General features: G+C 39.3%; 1 protein-coding gene across 1 annotated transcript in view; it reads left to right on the forward strand.

Moving 5' to 3' along the window:
- Window positions 1–16,041, forward strand: part of vps50 (VPS50 subunit of EARP/GARPII complex) — an 88,983-nt gene that overhangs the window by 39,041 nt on the left and 33,901 nt on the right. Inside the window, exons 14-17 of the mRNA XM_018731928.2 lie at window positions 11,721–11,812; window positions 11,924–12,018; window positions 12,325–12,423; window positions 15,083–15,173. Coding sequence (XP_018587444.1) covers window positions 11,721–11,812; window positions 11,924–12,018; window positions 12,325–12,423; window positions 15,083–15,173 — 377 coding nt within the window. The remainder of the gene's footprint in view (window positions 1–11,720; window positions 11,813–11,923; window positions 12,019–12,324; window positions 12,424–15,082; window positions 15,174–16,041) is intronic.

The following is a 16,041-nucleotide window of genomic DNA, read 5'->3' on the forward strand; positions in this document are numbered from 1 at the left end:
TTCACAGTGCCGTAAAGGTCATAGAGCAAGTCGGGAACCGACTGCAGCGGGCACTTTGTTGACTTGTCTTTGTGAATGAAGTGAAGCTGTCAGCACAGCAGCTTGAAGAAGGTACAGGATGTAAGAAAAGATGTCATTGTAATGAGTGCCATTTATTATTGCTCTTTTACATTTTCATTATTTTTGTGCAGTAGCCATGAAAAAGAGGTCGTCTTCAAACAGACATGCTTAACCTCAGGTTTCATTATAACTTTTGCTTTGAAAAGGTCCTTGTTTATGCTTTATTTTAAGGAATAAGATTAACACATTTTTTTAACAAGAAATCCTGCTTCTTTGTGGTAACAACAAACATTTGTGGGACTGATTTACCCTTTAAAGTGAACATGTGATGCTTAGAAATATGACTATATGTATTTCTGGGAGAGAAAAGAAAACAGAAGTAGTGCAGGTGCAAAAATAAGTGAGCCCCAAGTTGCGTTCGTTAAACAAAGTAGGTAAGTAAAATCAGGTGTGTAAAGTTTAATCATTTATTCATGTAAGTTTATATTAACATCTACATTTTATACAATTTTTAAATTCTAAATATTTTATGCACAAATAATGACCATCCCATTAGGGTTCCCATACTTTCAAGCAGCATGTTCTATGAGAAAGGTACACAATGTGATGCATCCTGTTTTCGTGCCAACGGATTTTCCCCTGCTTGCGTTTAAATTTCCACAGCATAAGATGTAATAGTTTGGCCGTATTGGTTGTTATAGAGGGTTTCTGATTTTAACTGGAGTCATTGATTGATACCCATGAGTCTGGCCTGTTTCTCGTGTGTACAAGTTTAGATACATATTTTGGTAATTCTCACACATTGAAGCAATCAAGTCCTTGAACGAATTTTCTTTCCATATAACTCATTTACATCTGGATATAAAATGAACTTGGCCAGTGCAAATATGTTTGTGACACCAGCAGACACCTCAGCTGCATGAAACAGACATGCACATTATATATACATTAAATATGTTATATACTACACATTATACAGGTCAGTTAATGTTCACTGTCAGCAAGACAGTCAATAAGACTATAACATTAACACAGAATTACGGTAGTTCCGATGCTAAATGTTACACAGAAATACACACACACACACACACACATTTTCAGAACCGCTTGTCCCTTACAGGGTCACGGGGAACCGGAGCCTACCCGGCAACACAGGGCGTAAGGCCGGAGGGGGAAGGGGACACACCCATGACGGGACGCCAGTCCGCCACAAGGCACCCCCAGCGGGACTTGAACCCCAGACCCACCGGAGAGCAGGACTACGGCCCAACCCACTGCGCCACCGCACCCCCTTTACACAGAAATAGTGAGGTTTTATTGTACTGACCATTATACAGTATCTGCACTGTTTATACAATGAATTTCAGCTCCGATTCAAGTCCATTGCCAAGCTAAAATAGGGTATTTTAGCAACACCCAGGCAATGTTTATTTTTGCATTCTTGAGCTCATGACTGATAATTACACATTACTAGGCGCAGTGGGTTGGACCGGGTTCTGCTCTCTGGTGGGTGTGGGGTTTGAGTCCCGCTTGGGGTGCCTTGCGACGGACTGGCATCCCGCCCTGGGTGTGTCCCCTCCCCCTCCAGCCTTTCGCCCTGTGTTATCGGGTTAGGCTCTAGCTCCCCACATCCCCGTATGGGACAAGCGGTTTCAGATGATATGTGTGTTAATTATTAAAGCAAAGTATTACTCATGTGTTTTTGTTCTTTATTTGGTTCTGTTTCTTTGGAATCATTGTTGGATCTACATGAAGTGTAGAAATGCAGTAGAAAAAGAAAGGTAACATTTACCTCTTTAAAGGTTTATTCAACTGCCAAGGCTAGATCTAAAGTCCTCATGAAAATACAGCCATCTGGCTGAGATTTATGGCAAGATAAGCACAAAAATCCAGCCTGTGTCATCAGTTACTTGGCTCACATCAATATCCAAGACCAGTAATATTGCCTACAAATGTTTTTTTTGGGTAGAAATATAAAACTTTACATTTTGCTGAGTGTTCAGTATTTATTTGTTAATATATTTTAATTCAAAGAATGTTTTTTTCAATTTTAGTGGGAATGTCCGTTAACCCTTCATGCATGTCTAATTAAAATAAGTTATTTTCATATCCTATAGTACTCTCAGATTAAAAAATGAAGTAAATATTATGCGTAGACAATGATGTATTATATCTGCATTTACATTTACTCATTCTGCTGATACTTTTCTCCACAGCTACTTAGTGTTAAACTACTTACAGCGATTTACTCATTTATGCTGTGGGGCAGTTTTAGATAAATACTTTGTCAATGGCACTACAGCAGGATGTGGGATTCAAACATGGGTCCTTTGAGCGCAAGGCAGCAGCTCTAACCGTTACACCATCTGCTGGCCCTGCCTCTCAATCGGGATTCTCACCGACGTGCTGCAGTTGTTTGAACGTTGAAAGACAAATGTTTAGCCCCAGGAATAGGAGGCACCCACTCATCCTGTGGATAAGCGCCTGCGCTAACAGAGCCATCCCCTCCTTGTTAGCAGTAACAGACCATCCATCCATTTTCTCTGGATTGTCTCAGATAATATATTATATGTCCAAAGCTAAGTCAGTGTCCTTCACGAAGCTGCACAATCGTCAGTGTCCCCGGCTTACGCTAGCCAGTGTGATGAAGCTCTGCAGCTCTGGGCTTAGGAGGCTGATACATTGGCCATGTCGGTGTACGGTAATGAAGCTGTAATAATGTCACTGCTGAATGTGAAATGTTGTCGTAATGAATATTAAAGTAGAATCCCTCTTACCTCTGCTAATAGGATATGTGGTGCTCTTCATTGACTGTCATGTCGAATACGGTTTCATGACAGCTACAGCGAGGCGATAAATAGACTCAGCTGTTCCTTTTCTCTACCCTGTGGCATTTACACACTGGAGGTCTTCTAGCATTAACCATCTACGTTTAGTGCTCATTTTAATTACTGTCAGCACCGTTTCCAAGGGATATTGTCTGACATACATCTTGTTTGGATGATGAAATTGATTTTCTGTTTTGTTGAAGGTCTGCAAAGATATTTATAGAGCAGGATAAACAATTATTTGAAAAGGTGTTTGCCATTAGGAGTTTGATCAGTGTCAAACTCTTACTGTAAATCGAATAGAATGTTCAGGATGATTAAAAAAAAGTCATGGCTATAATTGTACAACTGAAAACATAAGGAGATTAATTTTATCTACTTCGTACTAATTTTCCTGTTTGTCTGCTGTTTTCTTGTAATTGAAATAGATCCTAGCTGAATTAAGTAGATGTTTAGAGTGTATACAAATTGAAAAGAAAGATTTTGAGGAGAATGATGTAGCAATATAACAGTACAGTGCCCCCAGTAATGTTTTATAAAGTGGAGGTGTAAATAACTGAATTGTGTTAATAATGTATCAATGATGGTATTGAACTGGGGGGATAGGGTGGTTCAGTGTTTTGAGTTGTCATCTCAACTTCAGAGCTACTCTTTGTCTGAGGTTTGGACATCCTACCCATGTACACTGGTGTACCTCACCTTATTCCTTACGCTTCCCAGGATGGACCTAGGAATCTGTGAAAATACATGGATGAACATTGAATCATTTAAAACAAGTGCAGTTTCTGAAAGGTAAACTGAGACGGTGCATTGTGTAATTTGATATTCATATTTGATATGACATTTATAATTTTTATCTAATCTGCATCTACTGTGCATCATTCATAGTGCTCCCACCAGACTACAATCTCTATGCCTTCGCTCTGACTGGTGTATCAGACCCTGTGAAGCCCCTAAGGGGTTTACACTAATAAATAATACAAAGCTTGTTATGGTAAAACAATGTTCAGTCATTCAGTTAGGGAATGTGGTAATTTTGTTCCCTAATTAATAATTTCTGTGATGAATTAAATATGAAAATGCATCCCTGTTGAATTTCAAAAGCATATATAGTTTGTGGTTCCTGAAAAATTGCTAATTTGTAGCTGACACTAATGTGTACAGTATTTTAGATATTCATGTAGTGTTAACAATTTAATCTGATGCCTGTAATGTATGGAAAAATATTAATTTTAATAGATTAGGAAAAATTGAATTTATATCAGTACTGAAATTAGTTTTCCAATAAATATGCCTCTTCAGTAAATCCCTCTTTTTTAGGTATAAAAAAAACTTCAGTTTCCTTTATTTTATGGGATTACATGTCCAACATTAATGTGGTGAATAAATTAATAATCGCTGAACCATTTTTCATTAAGGCAGGGAAGGGATTGAAACTGCTTCGATTATATGGTAATGTCTTTTCAAATTAATGGCCGTATTCTGTTATGGTAATCGCTTCATTGGCCGTGTTACTGCGCGTGGACCCTCACAGCTGCTTTGTATGCGGCACGATTCCCGGTGGTTCTTAGCCGTTTTTTGATCCGTGCTCTAGTCTGACATCAGCACGACGGACGAAGAGATGAACGCGCAAGTGTCGTATGCAGACAAAGCTTCTCCTCCCCCCATAGTTTTTCTTTAAGGGTGAAACAAAGTGGATTATTGATATGATGAGGTGAGTGTGGATCAACTCACATTCGGTGGGAAACACAACTGTGATAATGCACTGCAGGAGTGAACCACAGCCATGAAAAAGAGGAAAATGGGAAATGGAGTTATGTGCAGCCCAACATAAATTCCAAGGTGACTTCCTTTGTTTACCCGTCACACTCCTACTGATGTTTTTTTTCCTTAACTGCAAACTTCTAAGTCCTCTGGCTGTGATCGGTCCAGGCTATGGTACACATACACTCCACCCATATGCTCAGGGTTTGCGCGGCAGACCTCCGTGTGCAGCACACAGACGGCGATGTGTGTGGCACATTGAAAAACCACCAAGATCCACGATGGTGTGAAGCTGCCTGTTTGAAACAACCGTCTTTATTTATCTGGCAATTAAGCTAATCAGTTTACTTCTTATCCTCTTAAATATTATTCGGAATTGTTAAATTGATGAATTGTTTGTCTGTTGGACAGGGATAAAATGGCTTGTATAAGCACCAAAACTGCTTTTTATAAGATAGGAGAGGATACTTAATCCCTACAGGAAAATTCTCAAATTGTGTCCAAATTATTTCTCTGAAAGTTCATTTGTTTTGAATGAATTGTACATGAGGTGCAATTGCAGGAGTTAGACTGGCAGCCTCAGCAGACCCACTCTATTTGATGTTATACTTCGTAAATAGCCACTATGTATTTTTGTTTTTATATTTTTTTTCATTTAGCTGACGCTTTTCTCCAAAGTGATTTCCGGTGAACACTATGTTCATTTTTATGAACTCTTAATTCTCTCTCTGACACATCTGTTCACAGTTTGTGCTGCAATTTTATAACTTTATTTAGCTGAACCATATACCTATCAAGAGGTAAACTGCTGTCTCCTTTTGAGACCAGAACCATCAGTCGTAAGTTACTGAAAGAAATGTTGCCTCAAGTAAAACATGCAAACACACTGAACACACAGACACTCTGTCTAGTGGAAAAGTAATTTTGAAATGTAGACAAGACCAATGTGTGATTTTTCCAGTTCTGTTGAGTGGCCTGTTGGCAGTTTTTGGGGGTAGGTTTTTCTGTGCTGTGTTAATAAATCACTGTAAAGAAGATTATAGAACACTGTTATTCACCTGGAGAAAGGTTTCAAATAAAAGTTGAAAAAAGAGAAAGTTGCAGTTATTTATTAGCTGATGCTTTTCTCAAACAGTATAAACAATATATTTTATCTACCTGCAGTTATTTATCCATTTTTACAGCTAGGTACTTTTACTTCAGCAACTGAGGTTAAGCACCTTGCTCAAGAATTCTACAGGAGGAGGTGGGATTCAAACCTGCTACCTTTAGGTCCAAAGGCAGCAGCTCTAACCACTATCTACAATGATCCTGCTGTTGGCAGGTGATGTTAGTTAGCAGTCCTTCCTTAAAGTCAAATACTAAGCAGATTGTCCTTTAAAACTCTCCAGTTATTCAGAGGGCTTTCGTGTACGTAACATTCTCAGAATGCTTTGTCAACAATTTTTTTTTTTTTAATCATTTTTGGGTATGTTTAATCTTACTAGGTACAATGCTGGAGTCAGTTTCACCTTGATTAAGGGGATGAGCTAATTGATGACTTTACTGACAGCCTAAATACATAGAATTTCCTTCAGGGTGAGGGGAATTTTAGCTTTAATTTCCTCTTGCAAATGAGGGCCTGAGTCAGAGCGGGACCCCTGTGCGGGTTCAAGTTAATCTCACCTGCTGTTTTGGCAGACTCTGTCTGTATTCGAGCACTTTAGGCCCTGTAAGGCTCACCCCAGTGCCGTGCCCAGGCTGCCGCACCCCACCTGGCTCTTCTCTAGGTACGCAGTGCTTCCAAATGGCTGAGAAACTGGCATGCGGTGTTGGCATAGCCAAGGTTAGAGCTCGCTCTGTGTGCCAGTAAGAGATGATTGTTTAAAAAACTGTTTTCACAGTTTGTTCAGTATTTTTCTATGACTTCATATTGACATCACTTGTGATGATTTATGGAAGTTTTCTGTTTTGAAAATCATTAATGCATTAAATAAATGGGCAGTAAGTACTGTTTAGGTTAGGTCTGTTGCCTTGCAGTTTGAATGTTCTAGGTTTGAGTCCCCCTCCAGCCGGAGTACCCTTGATCAATTACTGTGAATTGATATGGTAGAAATTACCCAGCTGTATACAGTAAGTGAGTAAATCATTGTAAAATTGATTATCTAATGCTATGGAAAATTGTTTCAGGAAAATAATGTTGCCTTTATTTAGACATACTCATAAAATGGGTTTGCTCTTAATACACTCATTGATAGTGAATTTATTCAACAGTAAAACTGTCCATGCTTTGTTTTATTCTTCATAAAACAGTATTTACATAGTGGAAGTGGTTATATCACCTTAAAGCATGCTTTTCTTGTGTGAAAGAAAGAAAATAAAAATTAATGCAACCCCTTATACATATTCCTTCATATGCAGCAGATGACAGCAAATGAATAAATCTGTGGATTTTACTTATTCTCCCACATCTTTTAATGCATGATTGTTTTCATTCATTAAACCAGGACTGGCACATTGTCATGTCATTATGTGTGTGTGCAATTTTTGCATGGCATAATTCAGCCATTCTGGGTTTATGCCAGGGCTCTAACTTTGAATAGTTTTTGTTTGTGGTGTTCTTCATGAGGCCAGTTATATCCTATCAGGGGGAGAGGAAAAAAAAAAAAAAAAACCCTTTTGCAAATAGCTGTGAGTGGCAGATGATAATTAATATTTGAATGCACTCTTATATTGTGGAGTTGGCAGAGCTCACTGCATCAGGGCGAAAGAAAGGTCATCAGGATACAGAGATCAAGCGCAAAACCAAGTTTGCTTGCATCGCCCTTCACTTTCACCAAAGCCTCAGTGCTCGGCGCCCTGTGAATGTTATTTTTTTCATCAGTGCTGCATTTGTTTGCTCACATCAGACACATGTTACTTTCCACGAACTGAAATATCTTGCATGTCAAATACTGCATTTGAAAATGCAGTTGCTGTTTTCTTGTTCTCGCACAAAGCTGGAGTACAGGCACTGAAAGGGTCCCTGTGTGGTAAAACATTTGTGTGTCACTCATAGGACACTCACATGGCTGCCTTCTATTGTACCCCACAAGCAGCAGGGAGTTTATCTGAAATTGCCACGAGTGAAATGCAAAGAGCAGCGGAGAGGGTCTTTAAAATGCTATTTAAATCATGTAAGCATGAATAGAGTGACTATAGATATTCCCCACAGCAGGTATGCACTGCATTTTAAATACACACTGACTCACCTTCATGCAGTGTGTGGAGGAATTATAGATTGATGTTACTTTTAATGGCTCAAACCTTTCTCTGATTTGTATGGAGAAGGTATTTGCCTGTGTGGATTTAAGGTGTACGTACAGAGTCACGTTGGCACAGTAGGTAGCGCTGGTGACTCACAGCTCCCATGTTTGCATGTTCTCCCTGTGTTCATATGGATTTCTTCACAGTGCTTGGGTTTCCTCCCACAGTCCGCAACATTGGTTCCCAATCTGTTTTGGTGATGGCCTTGAATACGGTCTGTTCCTGGCCTGGATACCATAAACACTGTCTAACATGTAGTTTTAATGACCAGTTTTGGTACATAGTGTTCATTTGTATCGATTTATGGAATTGATTACCAACACAACATTTTGAATTGGAACAAATGAAAAATAGATTAATATTTATATGGAAATTAGGCTTTTGGCTGCTTCACTTCACAGGTAAGATGCTCTGTTTGCTGAATTTACAGCACCATGTATAATATATTCGGATAAGCGTTACTCTTACAGGCTCGCCGCAGCTCTGCTTGGACGTGAGCATTATTATGCTAAGTGCATATGGGTGCTGTATTATTTATAACTGTTCTCAGTAATCCTTCATATTGTGCCAATGAAGTAATCTCCTTATAACAATGTAATATTTCTGATTTTGAGACTGTCCTGCGACCATTAGGAATACCCTTGTTTGGTTCACGATCATGGGTTTGAGAACCACTGGTTTAAGGACATGTTTCAGGTAGATTGTGTGTGTCTGTCTGTCTGTCTGTCTGTCTGTCTTACATTGCTCTCTGGTAATTATAATCAGCCTAGAGCAGTATATCTGGCATTGCAAAATTCCTTGGACAAAGGTGTCTGCCAAAAAGAGCTAACAACATTGCTGCATGTCTTCATTGTTATTATTTCTGGTGATTGTTTATTTTGGTAGAATGTTGCTTTGACTTGTGGTCCCTGTATGTGCTAGCTGTGTTGTTTTGTCAGTGCTGTATTGCACAGGACAAACTGACCTGGCACTGTTTCTTCCAGCTCCATGTCTTGGATGTGCTGTGAATGTTCCCAGGGAATCCTGGCCAGGTGCTGAGCTGGGGAGCACCTGTTTCACAAGCCCGACACCGTCTCAGCTGGAGCCTACTTTGGGTTAAAACATATCAGGGGAAATCATCTATACATTACCATCAAGACTTGTACCTTACTCTTTGTAGCAAAAAATAATTCACTTCATGTAGAACATAGATTTTGAACACTATTTATTGACTTTGTCATATTTGTTACCCTTATGTGTGACAAAGAACCAAAAATGGTACACATTAAAACATTTTTTTGTTTTTTATTTTAAAGGAAGTGGCCTGTATTGGTATTCAAGGTTTTTCGTCCCAGTAAGATCATCCACAGCCTTTGTATTGTGTTTGATTGGCATGACTTTACCTGTCACATTACTTATCAGTTCTTTCCTGGTTACTTTCATGTGTGCACTCTTTCTTATAATCCACCTTTTAGTAATCTAAGTCTATGCTCATTACCTACATATCTCAATTTTTACACACAAGGATTTCATGCAAATACCCTCCGCCTTATCTAAAGCTTTCTTACTCACGGTTTTCAAGAAGGACGGCTTTACAGATTTCATTACAGCCTCAAATATTAAGGTTATTTATATATATATTTAACTTTGCCATCTGGGTTCTGGATTGTTTTTTTTTTTTTTTTTTTGACACAATTTTCTGGTTCACTTCTTGTAAGTTTATAGTTTGAAGCTCTCTCCCCCCCCCCCCCACACATAGATTCTGTTGGAAAGCATTTATATTTTGCTTGCCTCAAACATTTCAGACTCTTGCGACAATGATTGAATAGTCCTCAGTGCTGAAGGTGACATGGAAAAAAAGATGCATTCCACATAAAGGTCACCAGAAGGCAACAGTTCAACAGTCCTAGAGTTAATGTGCTTCATAAGGGCTATGTTGTTGGAGCTGCAGTATACATCCTTGTATATACTCACGTAAACATAGTAAAAGCTGCTGCAAGAGTTTATAAAAAATTTAAGAATATTTTTCGCTGCAATGGCATTTTTTCCCCCAGTAATGCAGTAATTTTGCATTTAACAGGTATTAACTGCTGTCTGTGCTTTACTCTGCAAAGCATATGAATTCAATGCTTCTTCCATTACATAACTACTGTGTTATATAGACTGCCAATTCCTCTCATGACAATGTCAACCAATCATGACTTTGACTATGGTAAACCTAACTAAAGTAGCAGTATTATATTTTAAAAATAGAGTGCATAAACATGGAAATAGTTTAAGTAACAAAACATTAAATACATTTAGAATTAAATAACTAAATTATGTAAATAATATTTGCTTTTATAACATGAAAACCATTACACTGTTGTAAGTAAAGAGTTTCTTGTGTGGTTTGCAAGTCAGAGTGACCGATGTTCCAAAAATTATTCACTCTCCTAACCAATTCATGGTACCAGTTATAATAATTTGAATAAAAGAATCATTTTTGTTACTAAGAAAATATGTATGATGATGGTGGTGTCGTCACACATAGAAAATACCATATATTGTGGTTAGTGTTTAAAAATGTTAAACTCCCCCCCATTGGAAATAATGATGTGATCAACTAATAATAGAAATTTGCCTATTGATTTTGATTTTGGAGAACAATTAACCTAGTGAGGCGGGGGGGGGCGTGCATTGCCCATTCTATGTTCACTCGAACAGAGAGGAGAACTTGTACGTATGCATTTGTCAACAAGACTACGGGGGGAAACTGTTTCATGGTTGGAAACCAAAGTCAAGTCCTGCGTAAACAGGCTCAGGATGGACTGTCGACAGAATTGTCTTCCTGCGGAGGATAGCTGGCCTTGTGAAGGTCACATTCGTGTTTGAACAACATTTAAGAAATGTCTGCTCCTGAAAGGCACCCCTGTTGACCTCGTCCCTCATGCTGAGACATACTTAGCTGCCCTGTTTTTACTGTCTCTACTGGTGGCCTCAGCTCTGTGATCCCAGTGTCTTTTGTCTGGTGATACACACTCACTTTTTAAATGAATCTTACCGTTTCTGTGATGTGCTAAAGTGCCTTTAAAAAGTTTCAAGGTTTCTTGTAAACATTGTGGGAGTTTAGTGAGTATCTAATGTTCCAACAGTTTAATGGGTTCAATTGAAAACATTTTTTGAGATTGAATTCAGTTTTACGAAGGCAAGTGAAATTTTACTTCTGAGGGTCTCTATTAGCCATGAAAATTAGTGACTCACACTGTGCTCTTCACGTTGTTTTTTTTTTGTTTGTTTTGAACTGAATTAATGATGAAGTATGACTTTAAAGGAGCAAATCTCGATTTAGAGTTCAAAAGCAAGGCTGTTTCCGTGAGTATGACTATCGTCATGCTGCTGGTGAGACCTCGTGGACTCCCACTGCTCTTAAGGGCAGGCCAATCTGTGGAACTGTTGGGTCTGCTCACTCATTATACACTGAAACCTGTTGCAGAACTCTGATTGGAGTCATATATTGCCTGCGTTGCTCAGACGGCCACTGCTATGGAGACTTAGAGATTTATTTCCTGCACTGCCAGTTTCAGAATCTATTTTGTCATCTGATTTGTCATATTTTAACCCAGAATGCTAGCTTGTGGCTAATAAAGTGTTATAACAAGGCCTTGCCTTTACATTTCATTTGCACTGCCACCCAACCGTGAATAGTGAGAGGAAATGTTGTACCGAGGCTTTCTCACAGTTTCAAAGGCATCTTTGACATATGGTTCACGGTTTGAGCCTGTGATTGCTGTGTAAAAGGTTAATATGCTTCATTATTTGCAGATGGCAATGGCACTTTGGGGGCAGATGAGTCTGTGTTCGACCGCAGCTACGTGAAAAAGAAGCTAGAACACGGACTGACGCGGATCTGGCAGGTCAGAATGTGCTTGCCTGCCTTTAATTGGCCCTTTGTGGTGAATTTTGTGTTGACGTTGACTGAAGCCTGTTTTTCCTTGTGTCCCCCCTCCCGCCCTTGTTTTGAGCAGGACGTACAGCTGAAAGTGAAAGCCTATTTGCTGGGAACAGATATGTCCAACTTCAAATACGACGACTTCATCTTTGTCCTGGACATCATCAGCAGGTTCCTTGTGCTAATTAAGTCATTAGTGCCATGGCTTCGGGGTCACATTCCTGACGCCGATTTAAATGGGTGCCAATAGATTTGATTGTTTGAAGAGAGAAAGGGGAAATGGTGAGCTCCTCAGGCTGCTGGATGCGACGTCCTCTCTTGGCTCAGTGGGATCTTGGAATGGGACTGTGCTTTAGCACTGGCAGTGCACAGAGGCCCCTTCTGTTGTGGAATTATTCTGTGGGGTTAATTAGGAAGCCGGCTTGTATCCTGAGCACTTATGTGTCTCTCACCCCCACCGACTCCATCCACCTACAGGCTTATGCAGGTGGGAGAGGAGTTCTGCAGCAGTCGATCCGAGGTCTTGCAAGAGTCCGTCAAAAAGCAGAGTGTCAACTACTTCAAGAATTACCACAGGTGAGGAGAGTGCTTTCCCTATTTCTCAGCCTTCCTATGTCATTATCAGTCCCTGCTTCCAGGTTGCCATCTTCACTTCCTTGTTAATGCACGCACCCTATATAGTGAGGAACTCATGTCTCCGACATACAACCTAATCAAATGAATGTCATCTGCAGGCAATAGGTGGTGTAGGGGTTAGATCCACTGCCTTTGGACTAGGAGGACTTGGTTTGCCTTTTGCTATAGTACCCTTGATTTAAAATACCTACTTTGAATTGCACCAGTAAAATTATCTAGTTGTATAGAGCATATCATTCTAAGTTGCTTTGAAAAGTAGTGTCAGCTAATTGAATAAATGCAAATAAATAAATGTAAACTGAACCTGGCTGGCCTTGTGCAGAGCTGAGACAGATGAGCCCCAAAAGAAACACCATACTGTGTCCACCTAGACTGCCAGTTAAATTCTAAATCTCTGTCAGTCTTAAATAACACGCTGGTGATTATTTTGGTGTATTCATGTATATGCACAGGTTGTCTAGGTTTAGTGTTTTGAATACATTACGTAGGTTTTATAGCAGTTGATGGTCAATTCAGGCTTTTTCCACACGACAGATTAAAACGAATATGACAACTGCTTAGAAGTATTACCTCACTACACATTGAAAAGATCTGTTTGGTGTACTTCAAAGGTTATGAAAATAATGATTAATTAAACATTATTACGAATTAGTGGTCTCATTGCTGAATGTTGAGGCTTTCACTTACAGGTACCGGCAAACTGCAGTATCCAATAATGAGATGCTATAAAGTAGTAATTATGACTGATCTGTAATTACAATGACTTTTTTTTTTAAAAAATGTGTAAGTGCTCTGAAATGCAGTAATAGAGTTATTGTTCTCGGGACTAATTTAGGTTTTCTCGTATCATATAATGAGGACATGGAACACTTTTGACCCATGAACTTATGGTCAATGGCCGATTTTTAATTATTTTTGAGAAACCCTACAAATATAATGAGGATTTGCTTGGACAGTAGTTTACATTGACTAATAAGGATATTCATGTCAGAACTTGGAATGACGGATGAGCACAGAAAGATTTGGGTTGCCTAGCAGCATTTGGGATAGTGGTTAGAGCTGCTGCCTTTGGAGTCAAAGGACCTAGCTTCCAATCCCACATTCTACTCATAGTACCTTCGAGGAAGGTACGTACCCTGAATTACTCCAGTAAAAATTGACCAACTTCATAAAATCGGTAAATAATTGTGAGCGGCTCTTGCTTTGGAGAAAACTGTCAGATAAATTATGTTAATGTAGATGTACGTACATGTTGGTGTACTGCAGTATGTACTTCAAATACAGTACTGGAGAATATAAGTGGAACATTCTCAGTTATACACGTCAGTGTTTTATGGACATTCCAAACCTAACATAGTAAGTAGCTTTGGAGAAAAGCATTTGTGAAATGAATAAGTGTAAACGGTGCAAGAGGACCCCCTGCATCAGAACCCACAAGTTCTGTGTGCACAGTATTGTTTTCCACTGTGGCATGTGAATATTGCTTAATTTATCAAGACTTCACTCATTCAAGAAGACATCTTCACAGTATTGTAAACGCACCAGATTGCAATCCATTATGCACCCTGTCATGTTCTGTTTGGGCTATGAGCTTTAGCGCTGGTCTCTGGGGGACCATTATTGATTTCGACTGTTTCATCAAAGTGCAGAATGGTTCAGAAGAGTGATCACAGCAACTGCTTATCTGACATGGTCCGTACCAGCTGAGCTCAGTCTTGGCCCTGATATACACCCTGTGTACAATTTGCTGTTTTTAGCTGAGTTAATATGTGAAATAAATTCTTCATCATTTATACTTTATTTGCACTTGTTGCTTTTTATTTTGTTACGATAGCTGATTAAGTCAGTCAGGTTAAGTGTCTTGGCTAAATGACCACATTGAGAAATGTAGCTACTTAGTTCTAATTTCCTCTGAAATGTAGTTTTTTTCCAGTCTGAATGCTCTCTTTAATGGAGTAGTGGCCATCTGTATTCAGATGGTACAATGAAAGCATATTCCACAAATTTTCCCATCCCTATTGCTTTGTAATCACTCCTATTAAAATACTGCTCCGGTGTGTGAGCTGGAACATCTGTGAAGTGCGGCAGCTAGTAATGGGCAACAAATAATAATTAGTATGAATGACAAAGATAGTCAAAGGTGGCGTCCCAGCTGTGCACTGCTGCCAACTGAAGTCCATCGGCCTGCCAGCAAACAGCCAAACAAGTGGCAATCTGTGCAGAGACGTCTGTCCCACACTGAGGATTTGGGTTATGAATAATTTTCTGATTGTTATACAATTTTCGGTGGCTGTAGTAGCATTCAAGAACCGATTTACTCGTTAACGGCACGACTTGTGTCATCTGAAGAGTCGCATGCTTTAATTAATCTTACCAGCGATAAGCACAACAAGCTTATTTGGATAAAGGTTGCCATTTAAATTCAGTTTCTTGCCAGTGTCTTCACTGATCGCACTGTAGGGGACATTCATTTGTCAAACAACTGTAAGCTACAATGTCAGTTTAATAGCAACATGAAAGCATGTATAGGAGTAATTGCCAAGCATTTTTGTTGGGATTAAAGCTGAAATCGGTGGTTAAAATTTCTGTCTCCTGTCAGAACTCGACTGGAGGAGCTGAGGATGTTTCTTGAAAATGAAACTTGGGAATTATGTCCTGTGAAATCCAACTTCAACATCATGCAACTTCACGTAAGTCTGACATGATTGTCTGAGTTACAAAGAGAATGACATTTATATTTATATATATATATATATATATATATATATATATATATATATATATATATATAGTCTCTCAGAGCCTAGGTGGTGCGAGAGGACGTGGGTTCGATCCCCACTTAGTCTGTGTGGAGTTTGCATGTTCTCCCCGTGTTTGTATGGGTTTCCTCCGGGTGCTCTGGTTTCCTCCCACAGCCCGAAGACACACTATTCAGGTTCACCCATGGTGTGTGAGTGACAGAAAGAGTGTGTTCCACTGCTATATGGATGAGTGACACATTGTAAGTAGTGTATCTAGCAGTGTAAGTCACCACGGTGAATAAGGTGTGTGGGCTGATAACACTACATAGAGTTCATTGCAAGTCGTTTTGGAGAAAAGCATCTGCTAAATAAATACAGGTACATGTAAATTTAAACCCATGCCCCAGTCACTCCTTTGGGCTTTGGAATTTCTACAAGTTAATCACAGTCGCTTTCTTGTAAGCTGTTGATGTTACTTTTTCAAGCCCAGAATAGTAATAATTGCCTCTCACACCCCCTTACATATCAGTCATATTTGTTTTTATACAATATTTGGTCACCAAACTGCTATTTCTCCAAAAGAAATTGAGTCTGTTGCAGACCTCTTCTGATTATGAAGAAGGTTGGCCGCCTTTTCATTGGCAAAATGAAAGCTATGAAATTTTAAATTAAAAACTAGATACTAACTGGATTATTGTTGTGTGGAAGTGGCAACGCTCACATAACTGTAGAAGAGGTGAACTTCCCCTTCAAAGCAGACAATGTATGTCAGTTTGGCATTAAAAGAACCTCTCTGACTCGGCCTGATTAACTGCAT

This window comes from Scleropages formosus, chromosome 23 (genome assembly GCF_900964775.1).
Source record: "Scleropages formosus chromosome 23, fSclFor1.1, whole genome shotgun sequence".
Lineage (NCBI taxonomy): Eukaryota > Metazoa > Chordata > Actinopteri > Osteoglossiformes > Osteoglossidae > Scleropages > Scleropages formosus.